The sequence below is a fragment of the Pelodiscus sinensis genome, chromosome 1 (assembly GCF_049634645.1).
Source record: "Pelodiscus sinensis isolate JC-2024 chromosome 1, ASM4963464v1, whole genome shotgun sequence".
NCBI lineage: Eukaryota > Metazoa > Chordata > Testudines > Trionychidae > Pelodiscus > Pelodiscus sinensis.
Genome location: NC_134711.1, coordinates 235,648,353 through 235,667,073, shown reverse-complemented (window position 1 = coordinate 235,667,073; position 18,721 = coordinate 235,648,353). Strand labels below are relative to the sequence as shown.

At 45.3% G+C, this 18,721-nt stretch overlaps 1 protein-coding gene across 5 annotated transcripts in view; it reads right to left on the bottom strand.

Annotated features, from left to right (window-relative positions):
• The window catches only part of SH3RF3 (SH3 domain containing ring finger 3), a 394,619-nt gene extending 376,156 nt beyond the window's left edge, over positions 1-18,463 (bottom strand). For 3 of the 5 annotated variants that reach the window (XM_075918083.1, XM_075918106.1, XM_075918115.1), the window contains exon 1: positions 16,636-18,462. In XM_075918083.1, the coding sequence (XP_075774198.1) occupies positions 16,636-17,148 (513 nt within the window). In that variant the 5' untranslated portion in view covers positions 17,149-18,462. Of the gene's footprint in view, positions 1-16,635 lie in introns of all 5 variants that reach the window. The other 2 variants (XM_075918091.1, XM_075918099.1) reach the window with 2 other exon arrangements.
• Positions 18,464-18,721: the final 258 nt, after the last annotated feature.

The following is an 18,721-nucleotide window of genomic DNA, read 5'->3' as shown; positions in this document are numbered from 1 at the left end:
AGCTTTCTATCGCTGACTCATAAATAGTTGCATAACCCTACTGGGAAAGTGTGTCAAATAACTCTCTAAGGGCTGGTCTGCAAACACAAAGGCTGCCAATTACTCTTGTAGCTCAAACAGTAGACGTTTAAACTAAGGATATAAAGTTCCAGAGGTTCAAACCCTGCTGTTTTTGTTTAAATAGAGGGGAATAGTATGCTTGACTATGATTCACCCAGTGAGACACCTCTTTACAGTAAGTTTTGCACTTAACATCTATGAATCTGCAAGTTATTAGATAAATCACCATGCTTCATAGTTCAGTAATCTGTCACAATTTTTGCTTGTATAGCATATTAGTTTAGGTGTATATGTGTTCTATTTCCCTTTCTGTGCCCAGCCCACAGAAGATGAAAGTCTGTGACAACTTTCAATTCAAAAGCCTGTCTGTCTAGTCCAATCTGTGAATACTTTCTTTTTTTTAACTGTGTGGGTCATTGATTCAATGCCTGGCTTTGGCCAAAATGGCACTTGTCATACTACGAGGTATCCCTGGTTGCACTCCCAACCTACATTTGAAAGCTGACAAGATATGCCTCATGCTGGAAGGGAAGAGAGAGAGCAATAGGCAGATCTGTGCGTGCAGTGCAGACACTCACACCTTGCTGCTTCAGTTGTTCCTGGCTGTATCCATTTTCCAGAAGTTTAAGAGAGGCTTTGGGAAGGGATTTGATAGAAGTTGCCCCCAGATGAGTGTAATGTTATTACTACTTAACATAAAGGCTTGCTCCTGGGGTACTTATTTTCAGTAACTTTTTAATGGGGATAAAACATAATAAAAACACAACATTTACTGAGGTATATCACCGATTTTCACACTCTTGAGGACAGTCGATGTAGCTAGGAGCAACGTTAGCAGCACAGTTTCTCTCTTTAATTCTCAGGCTGGCAGGCACGCAGCTCCTCTTAGGCTAGGTCTACAGTATAGGGGGGTTTTTTTGGAAAAAGCTACGCAAATTGCACTCAGCAATTTGCGTAGCTTTTTCCGAAAGAGGCTTTTTCACCATTTGGCCCAGTCTAGACAGGCAGAAAAGCCTCCTCTGTCAGAAGAGCCCTTATCCTTTGTAGAACAAGATATACAGGGCTCCCTGAAAGAGCGTGTTTGCTCTTCCGCAAAAATAGCAGAGGAGCAAATGCGTTACTTGGACGTGGCAGTGTTTTTTCGGGATACCTCTGGTATCCCAGAAAACCCCCGCAGTGTAGATGTACCCTTAGAAAAAGAGCAAGCAAACAAACAAACAATGAAGTTAGCTAACAAAAACTACACTTTGCAACAATTAAGGACGCATCCCATGCACCCAAAACCTTATAAACAGGGAAATAAGAAAAAAGAAAATTGTGAGGAAAAATCGCACCTTGATACTGCGTCCTGGAGTGCATAATCAACAATGTTGTTGGCAACATGAAACCAGCAAAGAATGAAGGGAAAGACTTAAAAATGTCTTATGTCCATGCTTTCAAAGTTGGGTTGGGGGAGGGGGATACCCCATTGTCTTCACTATCATTAAATGTAGTTTTGTTTGCTAATAAAAATGAATAAAATTGTTTAATTCTATGAAAGATTATATAGAATTCTTCAATCATTTGTAGCCCACACCCATGTAAATAATGCTGGCTTATTTTTAGTCGCCAATGGGAATGGCTGTATATAAAAAGGTGGCAATTTAACATCTCTGGAAATTGTTTTTTCCCTAGCAGCTGGACCAATATTGCAGTGAGAGTTGGAGTAGAACCAAGGTCATGCAGTTTTCTCCATTCCCACTGTTCTTCTCCTTTGTACAGCTGAACCCACTTATATCACAGCTGATTTTGCAATGATGCTGGAATAATTTGTAAAGTGGTGGGGCTCAGAGACATTGAACCAAACTGTAAACTCTGTATGTAATGCAAACAACTTCAAGATGGGGTGCGTCAACACACCAAGCACTCCTCATTCCAGCACCTATTTGACTTTTGCTTTGTAGTGGTCACCTCTGTTTACAGAGTAAAAAGAGTAAATACAAATTAAGCGGAGATCAGCAACTGAAATGATTCAGGGCTTGGGGTATTAATTATAATTAATAAAATAATCATGACAGGCTTTTTGTTTCCTTAGGGAAAATATTCTAAGGGAGGAACTTTTCTAAGATCTCAGCAGGAAATTGTTTCAAATAGCTACTAATTTTAAAGAAAAATAATAGAAGCTGGGGAGGGAATAAAGATTTTTTTTTCCTGCAACTTAAGCAGTAAGTCTTTACACAAAGGCAGTAAGTCTTTACACAGAAATACCAAACAACTGAAATTAGTGACAAAGGTAAGAACAACAGTGTGTCAATTGAAAAGCATACTTTTAGAAAAAGAATGGGGGGAGGGGAAGATTCAGAAAAGATTCAATCCAATAACTGGATTTTTAGGTTAAAATTCTGAGATAGTAAATTAAAATAGTTCTAGATGCAAAGAAAAAAGCCTTTCTAGACCATATAAATCTATGCACAGGTGTAAATATACCAGTGCTTTAATACTTTATGTATTTTATGTTGTCATTTTGGTCAATAAACCACGCAGTTTCTGTTATCAGGGAAGGACTGTATCACAAACATAGCCTCACTGACCTGCAAAACCTACACACACACACATTAAAAGCCAACTTATCCACAGAGCTTGACCTGCTGGGCATTTGGCCAACAACAGGAATTACATCTGCGTACAAGCTATAAACTCAAGATTAGAAACAAGGAATATTGTGTCTTGCTATGGAATTTAGGCAATGTCTATACTACATACCATTTGTGGCAGTGCATAGGGTATTCATGTAATATGGTGCAGTGAAAAGCTGGCTGTGTCACCACTGCAGCGTGTAGCCACACATGTCAATTAAAGATTCTAGAAGAAGGAAGAGAGCAGGTGGGTCATTTTCCCCATTGTCGCTCCCCTGCCAGAGACGTTCCTCATAGGGGTGAGTCTTTTCTAGCAGAAAGGAAAGGCTCCAACATTAGGCAGGCAACAGGACACTACGCCTCTAAAAATAGCAGTGTAGAGTGGGCAAACAGCAAGCATATAGGGTGCATATTTGAGTACCCACACTCTTCAGGTGTGTCTTTACTCACTTAAACTATACCTCATAGGCTATTTGACTATTTATTCCTATGCTAGTGAGGATTATGTGGGTTAGGGTTGCCAATTCCCCAGGATTGTCGTGGAATCTCCAGGAATTAATCTTTAATTAAAAATTGTCATCTGATGAAACCTCTAGGAACGTGTCCAATCAAAATTGGCAATCCTACCATGGGTATGTATGACATATGCTGCCAAAAGAAGCATTCAGTCAGTGTTGATACATCTTTAGATATAGCTTATTGGAATATTTATATTCTATACCAATATGTCCCAGAAGCAAAGAAGGTAACTCTCCTAAATTTTACCAATAGAAAATAGTAATATCTTCAATATATAGAGTACTTTTTCATCTCATATGATCCCAGATTCTTTAAAAATAATAACTTTAGACTTATAAAGCTCCTTTCATCTAAAGATCTCAAAGTACTATAGATGGGTAAAGTATTATTATTCCAAGTGTACAGGAAGGGAACCAGAAGTTCAAGAAGAACATAAAACTTCTTCAAAGTCAGTAGCAAAGCTGTGAATATACCTAGATCTCCTAACTCCCTTTCTCCCCTCGTCCTTCTTCCCTTTTTTGAAGATGGGCACTACATTTGCCTTTTTCCAATCATCCGGGATTTCTCCCAATCTCCATGACTTTTCAAAGATAATGGCCAAAGGCTCCTCAATGACATTTGCCAACTCCCTCAGTATCCTCGGATGCATTAAGTCTGGACCCATGGATTTGTGTACGTTTAGCTTTTCTAAATAGTTCCTAAGCTGTTCTTTACCCGCCAAGGGCTGTCCATCTTCATCCCATCTTGCATCACTTAGCACATTAGTCCGGGAGCCCACCTTGTCTGTGAATACAAAGGCAAAGAAAGCATAGAGTACTTCAGCTTTCCCCACATCATCTGTCACTAGGTTACCTCCTTCATCCAGTAGGGGCCGCACAACCTCTCTGATCACCTTCTTCTTGTTAACATGCCTGTAGAAACCTTTCTTGTTATCCTTCACATCCTTAGCCAGTCGCAATTCCATTTGTGCTTTCGCCTTCCTGATAACCCCCTGGCATTCTCGAGGTATACATTTAAACCCCTCCCTGGTCATTTGTCCAAGTTTCCTTTTTTGTAAGCTTCCTTTTTGTTCTTAAGTTCACCAAGGATTTCCCCTGTAAGCCAATCCGGTCTCCTACCATGTTTGCCTCTGCTATGCGTCGGGATGGTTTCTTTCTGTGCCTTCAATAAGGCTTCTTTAAAATACTGCCAGCTGTCCTGGACTACTTTCCCCTTCATGTTAGCATCCCAAGGGATTCTGCCTATCAGGTCTCTGAGGGAGTCAAAATCTGCTTTTTTGAAGTCCAAGGTTTGTATTTTACTACTCTCTTTTCTTCCTTTGGTCAGGATCCTGAACTCTACCATCTCATGATCACTGCTTTCCAGGTTGTCACCCATCTCTACTTCCCCTATTAGTTCCTCCTTGTTTGTGAGCAGAAGGTCAAGCTGTGCGCGGCCCCTGGTCAGATCCTTCAGCACTTGTGTCAAGAAGTTATCCCCAACATTCTCCAAAAACTTCCTGGATTGCCTGTGTACTGCCGTATTGGTTTCCCAACAGATGTCAGAGTGATTAAAGTCTCCCATAGGAACCAGGGCCTGCAATCTGGAAGCTTCTCTCAGTTGTCCGAAGAAAGCCTCATCTACCTCATCCATCTGATTTGGTGGCCTGTAGCAGACACCAACCACAACATCATTGCTGTTGTTTGCACCTCTGAACTTAACCTATAGAGACTCAACAGGTTTTTCTCCCTCTTTATACTGGAGTTCAGAGCAATCATAGTGCTGTCTTACATATAGTGCAACTCCTCCTCCTTTTCTCCCTCTGCCTGGTCTTCCTGAACAGTCTATACCCTTCCATGACAGTGCTCCAGTCATGCGAGTCATCCCACCAACTCTCTGTTATCCCAATTAAATCATATTTCTTGGACTGGGCTAGGGCCTCCAGTTCTTCCTGTTTGTTGCCCAGGATTCTCGTATTAGCGTACAAACACCTCAGGTAACCAGTTGATCGCCCTATCCTCTCCATTCGAAACAGGGGTCCTCCTTTCTTGCTCGTTCCTCTCTGCATTTCTTCCCGGTATCCAATTTTACCACTCCCCTCAGGGTTTTGGTCACCGTCCCCCGACGAACCTAGTTTAAAGCCCTCCTCACTAGGTTTGTAAGCCTGCCTGCGAAGATGCTCCTTCCTCTCTTCGTTAGGTGGATCCCATCTCTTCCTAACAATCCTTGTGCCCGGAACAGAGTCCCATGGTCGAAGAAACCAAAGCTCTCTCTGCAACACCACCTGCGCAACCACGCATTTACGTCCTCAATTCGACGATCCCTGCCCAGTCCTTTCCCTTCAACAGGGATGATGGACGAGAGCACCACTTGTGCTCCGAATTCTTGGATCCTTCTTCCCAGCGCTACTTAATCCGCAGTAACCTGCTCAAGGTCATTCTTGGCCGTATCGTTAGTTCCCACGTGGAGAAGCAGGAAGGGGTAGCGATCTGAAGGTTTGATCAGTTTGGTAAGCCTCTCAGTCACATCCTGAATGCGAGCTTCCAGTAAGCAGCACACCTCTCGAGATTCCAGATCCAGAAGGCAGAGGGATGGCTCAGTCCCTCTTAGGAGGGAGTCCCCGACCACCACCACCCGTCATTTTCTTTTGGGGGTGCTGGCCGTGGAACCCCCATCCCTAGGACTATGCATCCCAGGCCTTCCAGTAGATGGTGTTCCCTTCCGGTTTTCCTTACCACAAGCTTTAAGAACCAGACCACACTGCTTCCCAGAAAAGAAAACAGCAAAACTACACAACAGTTCAGGATAGAAAGGGGAAAATGAGCAGAGTGGGTATTTGGGCAGAATGCAAGGGTTAGTTTTCTCCCAAGCCTATGTACTTTATCTTTGAGCAGCTGCTTACTGAACAACAGTAACTAAATATTGTTACGTATGCATTTGTTAAGTGTGCAGTATTTAGTCTTTAGTTCTAATGCAGGAGTCAGCAAGCTACAACCCATGTTCCATAAGTGGCATGCAAAATGATTTTCAGTGGCACTCACGATGTAAGTAGGGAGGGGGAGAAAGCCTGAGATCCGGCATGTGGGGAAAACATGCTCACCCACCCCCTGGCTCTGTGCACTGCCATTTCCTTTCCCCCGGCTGGGACAGGCTCGCACTAGCGCGGCACAGCGCAGCAGCAATGGCCTCCCTACCCCCACCCCGAGAACGGAGGCAGGTCCCTGGGCACTTTGCTGGTAGGCAGCTGTGGTGGCTTCCAGTGGCATGGGGTTTCTGGAGTCCAGAGCATTCTTCGAGACCTAGCGAGTCCCCACCACTCACTGGAGCTGCCCCACCATCATGCACCTCCTTTCTCCCCCCACGGGGCCCTGGTCCGACTGCACCATTTCCTCCTCCATCTCCCAGTGGCTGCTTGTTGTTGCAGAGGTCGCCACCGCTGCTGCCGGGGGTGGGGGTCACCAGGTCCGAGGCAAAACCTGATGGAGCTGCTCCTGGACCTTGGCACCTTGGAGCTGCCGCTTCAGCTGCCTAAAGCCCAGCTGGGGTGCTGCAAGGCGGGGCATGCTCGGGCTCAGCAGGAGCTCTCCATGTGCTGCCACTCTCTCTCCTCCCACGCCTCCCCCACCCCACTGGGGGAGCGGCAGCACATGGAGCTGCTGGCTCTGCTGCTCTCCACTGCAAACTAGCTCTGGCAGGAAAGGTCTCCCTCACTCACTCCCCTCCCCGCGCCAAGACCCCGCACCTCCAGCTTGCTCCAACACCCCCCCTCCTGGCCACACACTGCATGCTCCCTTACTCCTGTTCCCTCCACCTGGCCAGACATCCTACTCCCAGCCTGCTTCTGCACCCCACCTCCTGCCCAGATCCTATACCCTATCCCTATCCTACTCGCAGGCAACAATGTCTCACACACTGAACTCCTCATTTTTGTCCCTCTTCCAGAGCCTAACGGAGTCCATAAAATCTACTAAATCTGGAACCTAAGAAAAGTAAATCTGGCCTATGGGAAGCCCTGAACCTAAGTCCTCTCTGTCCCTTCTCCTAACTCCGTGAGGCTGGAGCACCAGAGGAGTGAAGTATCTTAGTTGGGGGCCACATCAGTGAAAGTTTGGGGCTTTTGGGGCATCTGCTCCCTGCTCTGGACTCTGGGGAGGGAAGGGGAGACTTCACACACTGACCCCACACCCCAGCAAAATCTCTCAACTCCAGCTGGCCAGTTTCCAGCCAATAGAAGCTGAGAAATTTGGCTGGGGGGCAGGAGCAGCATGTGAAGCCTCCTCCCTCCCTCCCACAACTCTCTGCTAGGGCAGAGCCACGTGGAACAGTCAGCCATTTTGATCAGCCTGGGACTGCAGCAGGAAGGGGGCCTGCCTCAGGTTTCTGCAGGACTGATGACTGGGAGCCACCTAGGCAAGTGCCTCCCAGCCAGAGCCTGCCTCTGGAATCCCCCACCACCTCTCTTCCCCCAACTATCTGTTCCAGGCCATCACCCCCTCACCACCCAAACCCTCTGTACCTCCCCTCTCCAATACAATACAATATAACTTTGTATTTAACACTTTGAAGCATTCTTAGCCTATTTTAAACCATTCAACATACTAACAGTTTCTGAACTTCCTCTTTCACATTCCAAACCCATGAATAATTGTGACATATGGCCAGAAAGGGGTAAGCAACTGACTGGTTAATGATCCAGAGTCAACCTTAAGACACATGGTAGAAAGGTATATACATAGAAATTAAAGCCATTCTCAGTTAGGTAGACTAGGCTAGAACTTTGAAAATTAAAAGTGATACTAATTGTGTGTATTTACTTACATATTGTTAGATATTAATCATGTAAACAGACAATTCATGTCTATTACTATAGCTGTTGATTCAGAGATCAAAAGTGAATATTAACATTTAGATGAATCTTGGGTGGCAATTTCATTGTCTATATTTATCACTGAAGTTTGTGGTAAACTGCTTAATGTATAAATTACCTTATGTTAATCTGTATAATTTATTACCATGGTGTTTGGAAAACGGAAGCTTACATCAAAAGTCTATTGTTCACCCAGGACTTAGCTGGTTTGGTTTGGTTTGGTTGGTTTTCTTTTGTTTTTGTTTTTTTATTGGATTTTTTTGCTATCTTTTAAGGTCAATTAAAATTCTAAGAGACTACACATCAAACATATATTTCTAACATATTAATCTGAACATCTTCTAAACAAGAGTGAAGTTTCACAGAACTGATCTTGGGCTCTGTGTTATTATTCTTCCCTAACGGCATGTCTATACAGCAGGGCTAAAGCCAAAATAAGCTACACAACTTGAGTACGTCAATTGCGTAGCTTAAGTCAAAATAGCTTATTTCAGCTTTTGGTGCTGTCTACACAGCAGGAAGTCCGAATAAGAGCATTCTTCCTCCGACTTCCCTCACTCCTTGTAAAATGGGGTTATATGAGTCAGAGTAAGAAGTTCTCCAGCTTGACATCATTTTGACATTATGTTGAAATAACTGCTTGCTGTGTAGACATGGACTATGTTACTTTGGAATAACGTTAGTTATTCCGAAATAACACTGCTGTGTAGACATAGCCTAATTAAAAAATACAGGTGGAATCTCTCTGGTCCAGTACCCTCAAGACCTGACAAGTGCCAAAACAGAGAATTTGCTGGACTATGAGAGATCAATATTGTCTAGAAGCCTTACCAACACTTCCACTGATTACTGGTCTATTAGAAGACATTTAGGAGTAAATTAGAGCTAAATAACAGTACAGAACCTGGGAGCTAGGACTGGTGGCTATAAACAAACTTTATGGGACTGCAGGAAACTTGGCCACACCCATAATAAGTGGACATTCATCTAAGTAAAATCATTGCAGACCACGGATGTTGCTAGACTAGAGAGCGCCAAACTAAGAAGTTCAACCCATATGTTTATGATGCTTCATTTCGATTACTGCATCTCTCAATTTAGGAAGATATTAAATAGGAGCAATTAAAAAATTAGCTGTGATTCATCACACAATTAAAAATGTAATCACAATTAACTGTGCTGTTAAACAATCTTAGAAAACCATTTATTTAAATATTTTGCATGTTTTCAATATTTTCAAATATATTGATTTAAATTACTACATAAAATACAAAGTGTAGAGTGCTGCCTGTGTATTTATTTTATTACAAATATTTGCACTGTAAAGAGGCAAAAAATAATATTTTTCAATTCACCTCATATAAGTAATACCGTATAATCTCTTTAGTGTGAAAGTGCAACTTACAAGTATGTAAACCCTCATGAATGCCACATCCTCCAGAATGGTGGCCAATGCAAGAAGGGATATACAAATCTTTAGTGAATCTATCACAAACTTATTGTGGCTTCAGCTACAACAGTGCTGTGTGAACATCTGTACTCACCTCCAGGTGATATTGTAAATAAGAGGCAAGCAGCAGTATCTCCCAGAAATATAAACAAACTTATTCATCTTAGAGATTGGCTGAACAAAAATTAGGGCTGAGTGAACTTGTAGGCTCTCAAGTTTTACATTGTTTTGTTTTTGAGTGCCGTTATGTAACAAAAAAATCCCTACAATTGTAAGCTGCACTTTTACGACAAAGATCACACTACAATATACGAGGTAAAATGAAAAATATTATTTTTTTTGTCTGCCATTTTTACAGAACAAATATTTGTAATAAAAAATAATATAAAGTGAGCACTTTATATTTTATGCTGTAAATGAAATCAATACATTTGAAAATGTCAAAAACATACAAATATATTTAATAAATTCCAATCTTATTGCTTAATAGTACAATTAAAACAGCAATTAATTGTGATAAAAATTAATCATGATTAAAAAATTAGAGTTAATTGTGTGAGATAACTTTGATTAATTAACAGTCTTACAATTAACCTGTAAAAAAATGTGATTGGCACTTGAAATCAGAAAATGACAAATCTAAAGCAATGACTAAAATAAGAAACCATTTCAAAATATTTTGCAAGACAGCCAAGTTGTCAAAGGCTGTAAATGTTGTATGCAGTGTTATCATAGCCATGTTAGTCCCAAGTATAAGAGAGACAAGGTGGATGAATTAATATATTTTATAGTATCAACTTCTGTTGGTGAGAGAGACAAGCTTACACTGAACTCTGTGTGAATTCATTCAGGAGCATAATGTTGTCTTGATTCACTCACATAGCTGTTATTAGGGCATTTAGTGCATTGGATGACATATACCACATGTTGTGATAAACCAGTAACAACTACTGTGGATGAAACAAGACAAACACTATGTTCTTGAATGAATTCACATAGGAAAATGATAAAATCACTTGTGGGTAAATATTTTTCACAAAGCGATCACTCTTGCTTCTTAGTCCTCATCCTCAAAGGAAACCTACTCAAACACCTTCAAAAGATGAACCCATGAGCTTAAATACATACTTTTGCTAGACTCTAAAAATCATGGACTGAATAGAGATATTGGATTTATGGCTTATTACTACTATCTAAAACTCATTGGCTACGTCTACTCTGCAGGCTTTTTGAGCAATGCGCAAAAACTTGCCGGGTGTCTACACTGCACACACGTTCTTGCGCAAGTAAATTTACAGTACTGCATCAGAAAACAGGGCTTCTTCCGGAAGAGTTATTCTCTCCCCATGAGGAAGAAGCCCTCTTGCGCAAAAGCTCTTCCACAAGAAGGCAGTGTAGACGAGGCAACATGATTTTCTTGCGCAAGAAACCCCTATGGCTAAAATGGCCATCAGAGCTTTCTTCCACAAGAGAGCGTCCACACTGCCATGGACGCTCTTGCACAAAAGCACATCTCTTGCACAAAAACACATGGCAGTGTGGACGCGCTCTTGTGGAAGACCTTTTGCACAAGAACTCCTGCACAAAACAGTTCTTGCACAAGAAGCCTGCAATGAAGACGTAGCCCTTAAGTTTTCTCCTACCACCAGCCTCCCCTCTCCACTTCTTACCCCTGTGACTGGAGTGATGCTCACAGGTCACTTCACTTTCAATGGTCCCTTGAAAGATGTGAAATTAACTACTTATGCTAAACAATCTACTTCACCTTGGATTTATCTAGGACACTCTCAGTACATTTCTGAGACCTGAAGAAGAGCTCTGTCTAAGCTCAAAAGCTTGTCTCTCTCACCAACATAAGTCTGTCCAGTAAAAGGTATTACCTCACCCATCTTGTCTCTCTAAAAGCTGTAACAAAACCAAATGAGATATAATTCTGCTCTTCATAGTCAGACGACAAAAGGAATAATTCTAAGCAGTTTTGTAGTATCTGTTGTTTAATACAGATAGAGATGCTACATTTTGTTTTCAGGAAAGCTCCACAATCAGCTGCATCAGCAGCTTTAAGGAGGATTATTCTCCCCTACTGCTTTCTTTAAAAAGGAGATTAGTTCAGACTTTCTTTCACTATAATGAACCTTGTAAGTATCAGGAACACTGCATTGATTTCAAAAGATAAAACTGTAAGGTCATTCAAGAGGCTAAACAAACAGTTTCATGGAAACACTTCTGCTCAGGCGCTCATTAGCAGGAGCAGGGGAAAACTGCAGTCCTTAATCAGAAAAGCTAGAGTGTGACGAAGTGTTGGGAACAATATTACTCTCTACCAAATTCAATGCATAAAAAGTTCCAAGGAAGCTGCATAACAGTGAGTAAAATGAAAAAAAAAAGTATTGGTCACTCAAGATGATGAGGATTAGAATGCAACAGTGTGCCTGAACAGTAAAAGATTCCTTACTGTACTGTGCATTGCATTGATTACTGGGGAGGCAACTTACTAGAAAGGTATTCATTTATATTAACAATTAACACTCAATCCCTTCCAATTGTACACACAGCCTACATACTCCCGTGAGCCTGTAAAAACTACCCAGAAACTCTCATCTTCCCCTCCCTACCATACAGTTCATTGCTGTTTGTTACAAACACAGATCTGCAATGTCTTGTTTTCATTTAGACTGTAAGTTCGTAATAGCAAAAAATGTCTTTTTCATTGTATGTTCATAGACCTTTTTCAGAGGCTGATTTTGCAGCAGGAGCCATCCAGGCATAAAGATCCTCACAGTCGTATGTGGAGCCCTCTGCAGAAGTCCATTAATGTAGAATATTTCCAACTCAAAATAATACATTCAGATGATTATGGGAAATTTATATTTTAAAATGATCTAATAAATTATAAATATCCTTTTTATTTGTAAAATTGTTAACATTTGATCACAAAAATAGTTGTTCTGATATCATGAATTATAAAGGGTATGTTTGAAATGTAAATGATAGTATGTACAAAAATAGAGGATAGTTGCCTTTTCAAGAAAACTGGGCTCTTCAAATTGTGAAATCATTATTAAATATCTGAACATGGCAAGTGGACACAGTTAAGTAAAGGAACCTATCGTCCCCAAAGCATTTCCAAACATACTTCACCATAAAGTTCCAAAATTTAATTTACAGAAAACAATTCATGGAATTTCCTATCATTTCCTGAAAGCACAACCTTAAAACCTTAGCATGGGTCTCAAAGAATAGCCCAATCACTTTTCTCAGAAAAAGGAAAAAAAATAATTGAAATACCCACTGTAGTCCTTAATCAGAAAAGCTAGAGTGTGACCAAGTGTTGGGAACAATATTACTTTCTACCAAATTCAATGCATAAAAAGTTCCAAGGAAGCTCCATAATTTTCTGTACCACCGTAGGTCAATTCTGGCCTCTTTGCAGCCAGCCTCTAGGCTCCCCTAGGGAGACCACCAGCCATCTGGGCTCCCTGCACCCAGGCTGCCGGCCCTGCTCTATTCCCAGCCCCAGTTGAGCTCCTGGCTGCCAGTCCCCTGGCCACTAGCCCAGCTCTGACGCCAGCCAGGCCCCCCTGCTGCTGGCCCCTCTGCCCAGCTCCAATTCCAGCCCTGACCAGGCTACTGGCCACTGGACCCCAGCCTGCCAGACTGGCTCTTCTTCCAGCCCCAGCCAAGCTCTGGCCACTGGCCTCCTGACTGGGCTCCATTCTTGGTCTGGCTCCGCTTCTGGTCATTGGACCACTCAGCTCTCAGGCTTCCCCCTTCCATGCTGTGCTCCCAGCCACCTGCTTATCTTCCACCCCCTCTCCCAGGTGGCCCTCCACTCCCTGCAGCCAGGGCTCTCTGGCCCAGCAACATCCATGGTCCTACTGGACCCCGGATGTTGCTGAACCAGAGAGGTTCAACCTATAGTATTAACTTTAAATGTAGTGCTAATAGACTAAGTAAGTATTTCCTAACTCATAACTCCTACATCACAGAAGAGAGATAGGTCTAGATCCATAGCAGCAGCCAAAGGTGCTGGAACTAGGGAGACTGGGAGTGCTGCCTCACCCTCTGGTTTGAAGTGGTTTCCATTATACAGGTTTACAGTAAGGATGTTAAATTTTGATTAATTAACTAATTGAATAGTCAATGGGATTTCCATTGATTATTTGATTAGTCAATAAGGACCTCCCTGTTCTGCCTTTGAAATGTAAAAGACCCCCTGCAGGGGCCCTTGTGAATTTCAAAGATTGAGTCCTGCTGACTCTGGGCTGCAAGCGGGTGCTTCTGCTTTGAAATGTACAAGAGCCACAAGCGAGGACTCTGAGTCCCCTGCTGGCTCCAGGTTCCTTGCAGCGCTTCCTTTTTTGAAATGCACAAGAGCCCCAGCCGGCACTCTTGTACATTTCAAAGTTGGCTGCTGCTGCGCCCCTGCCTCCTCCTACAGAGCTGAAGCTGGAGCTGGAGGAAACCGGCTGTTAAGTTGGCTCCCTGCAGCACCCCCTCGCCTTCCCCTCCCCTTGCTGCCTCTTTGTGATAGAGGCAGAAAGGGGAGGGGAGTAACTAGTCAACTAGTGTGTCGACTATACAATAAGCTTTTACTTATTGGATAGTCAACTAGTCAATTAGTTGCTTTCATCCCTAGTTTATAGTTTGGTTAAATGGCTCTCAGCAACTCCGCTACAGAAATTATTCCAGCAGCCCTGATTACAGCTGAGATATACCCGGTGGAGATGGAAGGGCTAAACAAAAGTGGTGCTGAACCCCCTCTCATCCCGTTTCAGTACTTCAATCTGGAAGCCACACTGGTTTATGGCATAATTTAAAGCAGTGTCAGGGCTGTTCTAAAGTTATGTCGTCTAGCAGTGGCTCTCAGACTTTCCAACCAACTGACTAACTCTTTCAGGAATCAGGGTACACAAGACAAATGAATGTTCCACCTCACTTAAAAACTACTTGCTTACAAAACCAGACATAAAAATAGAAAAGTGTCACAGTCAGGGCTCGACAAATAAAACAATCTACTCACCCGTGGCGAGTAGATTGCAACCCGGAAGAGCTGGGTTCGGGCGATCTGCGGATGCGCAGATTGCTGGACAGCGCGGCTGGCGACCGGGACTCGCCGCGGTTCGGCGAGCCCTGGTCACAGTACACTATTACTGAAAAATTGCTTGCTTTCGCATTTTAAACATGTAATTATAAAACAGATTGAAATGTGCTTTATTTATATACCATTGTATATAGAGAAATACAAAAGTTTGTGTGTGATGTTATAGTGTGTACTGACTTTGCTAGTGCTTTTAAAGTAACCTATTATAAAATTAGGCAAACACCTAGATGAGTTGATGTACCCTACAGCCTGCAGCCCCACTGGGAAATTCTGGCAGCCAGGTATCAACAAGGCACAGAGATACCCCAACTTGCCCCCATGCCATGGCTGAGTGAGATGACAGAGCTTCTATGTCAGTTCAATATCACCTACGGATCATCTTTACACAAAGGATATTCTCCCAGTCAGGGAACCAGCACAATGACTCAAAGCAAAGTAGTCAGAGTACAATTCTCCATAGCCCTGCACTCTGCATAGTCACTTACACCAACGCAAAGTAGCGTGACACACCACCAAATCAGAATTCTTCATTCACACCAGATGAGAATCGACTCCCATAGGAGCCTGATCTTATTCCTATTACATGATAGTACATTGAAAAAAAATCCTTTCATTTCAGTGGGAGCAAGACTGGGCACATACAGTTGCTATAGACATTATTAGCAACTTAGGAGTGAAGAAATAATGATTTAGAACATCTTTGCTCAAAACACAGAGAAGATTACAATTCATTCCCTAAGCTACCACAGAGCATGGCAAAATATGCCTTTGTTTAACACTGTGACAGCCTGCTGTGTGACACATCTAAACGACACTTACTTTCAGCACATTTAAACAGCAAGTTGCTACGGCAATGATTACAAGTCATGTCACTATTTTAAAATGTGCACAGAGTGGGGTGGAGTGTGACTAAGTTTAGAAAACCACATGTACCTGGAAATCTAATTATAGAGACAAATCAAACTGGCAGGATTAACATGAGATATCCTCTTGAACATGTGAAATCATAATGCAGTATGTATTTTAAACATTTTAGAATGGCCCTTTTCCTGTTCGATTACATCTTTCACATTCAAGTAACCATTCCATTTTCTTGTCTCAAAAACTATCCTCAGAGACCAGTCATTAAAATGGTGAGGCAAGGTGACAGTGAAAAGGCTAGTTTTAGAATGAAGTCTTAAGCCAATGAATAAGACCAACAGCCACAGAAAACAAGTTCTGCATTCTCTATAAACTAATATCAATAGAGAGGGAAATACAACATACTTTCCCATGTTGGAATGTAAACGTCCATGGAAACAACCATCAACCTCAACACACACTGCCAAGACCTTGGTAACAGCATAGCCAAAGTAATATTTTCCAGTCTCTCTACTGACAGTTTGTCATTCCCCCATTGAGAACTTTACTTTGAGTTTCTCAAATCTACTCTGAGTGCTAACTTCAAAAGTCACTCTTAGTTCGAAAAAAAGCCACAACAGACAACATAAATGAAACAGCAATGATCTCCCAAAGGCTGAGATAAGGAATAACTGACTGGATTTTTTCCTTCCTCTAAAGGGAGAGAAAGAGGAATAGGAAGTAGCTGTGTGCAGGGCGACTGAGAGAACAAGGGAAGTTTGTAGATACAGGGTACTGGGAAATATGACGATCAGAAGCCTGTGTGCGAGCAACAAGGGAATGTATAGCAAGAAGTTTGTATCTCCGTGATCAGGGCTAAGAAGGGGTGTCCAAGAGAGGGTGAGGGCGCAGGGAAGCAGGTGCAGTCTAGGAATGAGTGATCAGGGTGAGAGTTGTGTGGAAATAGGATAAGGGCACAAGGACACGGGGGAGATAAGCCAGTCTATGGGGAGCAGGCAGGGCAGATGAGTGAGGTATGGGGGCATAACTCTGAGGAGGGGACAGAGCAGGAGGCTGGGGGTGCGAGGAGCCCCGAGGAGGGGGCAGAGCTGGGGGCGCAGGGAGCCCCAAGGAGGGGGCGGGTTGGGGGCAGGGGCCGTGCCCCAGGCGCTGCAGAGCTGAGGCAGAGGTTCGTACCCACCTTTCCCAACAGGGCGCTCCGGCTGGCGGCGGCCGCGCTGGGGGAGCCGGTGGCCGCCGCGGGGTGACAGGCGGGCGACGCCGCTGAGTCGCTTCCACCGCTGCCGGGGGCGGCGGCCGCCGCCGCGCTGCCCTGCGCCGTAGGGCTGCCGCCGCCGCTGCCTCCCCGGGGCCGCTGGCGGATGCCGTCCAGCAGCCGGACCAGCAGGATGTTGGCGGGCAGCTCGTCCACCCCGCAGCCCACCAGGATGCGGCACTCGGGGCAGCGCAGCTCGTGGCGGGAGCTGACGATGCTCTCCAGGCAGCGGCGGCAGAAGGTGTGCTGGCAGGGCAGCGCCTTGGCCGTGGTGTCCAGCCGCTCCAGGCACACGGAGCACTCCAGCAAGTCCAGCAGGGACGACTCGTCCATCGCCGCCTCCCCTGCCGCCGCTTCGCCGCCTCCCCGCCGCGCCTCCGCTCGCCGCTTGGCTGCGGCTGCCTCGGGCGCGCACCGCCGGGACGCCCCCAGGAGCATCTAGAGCCGCAGCGGCCGCCGCGCCGCACGGCGGCCCGGGCTCCCCACGAGCGGCCTGTCAGCAGGAGCCATCAGGGCGGCGGCGGCCGCGCAGAGCCGGGCGCGCTGGCGGCAGCAAGTGAATCACCGCCTCGAGCAGCAGGGGGTGCAGCTCCGCCCGGCCGCCGGGCCCGCAGAGAGCGGGGGGCACGGCCGAGCTCAGGCCGCCGGGCTCCCTCTGCCCGCGCCCTTGCAGCACAGTTGTCCCGCGAGGGAATCCTGGGGCGAGAGCAATCCCGGCAGCATGGAGCTGGAGGAGGGCACCTGTTTCCAGCGGTCTCCCTGCAACCCGTCGTGTGCGATCAGCCGCTGGGATGGGGCATGGCGCATCCGGGGAGCCGGCTTAGCGCACCCAAGCCTCGGTGGAAACTCTGGGGCTGGCCAGGAGGGCAGGGGAAAGAGGCAGAGCAGACCCCCCCAGGGAGGACTTCAGCACTTCGTCTGACCCGCTGCTGCTCCTCGCCAGGCGGCCCCTCCTCTGCTGCCCCATGGCTCGCTGTAACCCGATCTCAGCAGGTCTCTCGTCCGCCCCCTGCCTTATTGAACAGTGCCACCCCCCTCCTCCGGAACAGCACAAATAACAGCGCGGAGAGAGGCTGCCCAGGCGCACATCCGCCTGGGGAAGAGGAGAGTTAACGGGATCCAAGCAAGACCACTTTACCCAGGCATTTTACAGACTCCTTTCACAAGAAAACGGGGGACAGCCCCGCCTGTCCCCTCCCTGACTCAGGCACAGAAGTGCTCTCCCGCAATCGGCTCAGATACTCGGCCTGGAAAATTCATAAAGTTGTGTCGCTTCGGCTGGCTTTAGTTTTCTGCTGGGGTCACCAGCAGGCCCACTGGCTCTGCCTTCCTGCCTCGGAGGAAGACTGGCCAGTGATCAACAGCCCAGGGGTGCTGCTGCCAAGAAAGGAGACGGGCTGGAGGGTGCAGTCAAACTGACAGCGCCGCTAGCAATGTGCCGCGAACGCTCCATCTGCAGGGAATGCGCTCCACACGCCACCGCATATCATCCATCCGCGATCCCTACACGCGACAGAGCCGGCCGACTCACTTCCCGTCCTCCAGCACCGGCCAGTCATGCAGGGAAAAGGTCAGTTCAGCCCGGATCCAAAGGCAGCCGCTAATGTGTTTGTGCTGTAACAGTGAGCGGTTAAATCCACGTTTCTCACCTAAGCCCTGGTGCAAAACAGCTCTTCTTTCTTCTCCTCCCATTTCAGGGGGGAAGCATTGCGTTCTCCTATCCGACCCCAGGCTCAGGACAGCGTCAGAGCAACGGAAATACGCGCCCCGGAGCAACACGAGATCCTGGAGAAGTTCACACAGAAGTTTGTTCCAACTGTGCCTGAAAAAATATATTTCTTGCCGTGGATTGCCCCTTAGTGGACAGTCTCGGACATAACACCTATTGGCATGTTTTGGCTCCACTCTGGTCCAAGTATATGGTGGGGGTGGCCTTGGACAAATTAAGAGCCTAACTTAATATTTCTTAACATTTCATATGAATGAAATCTGTCAGCTAGAGGGATAGCTG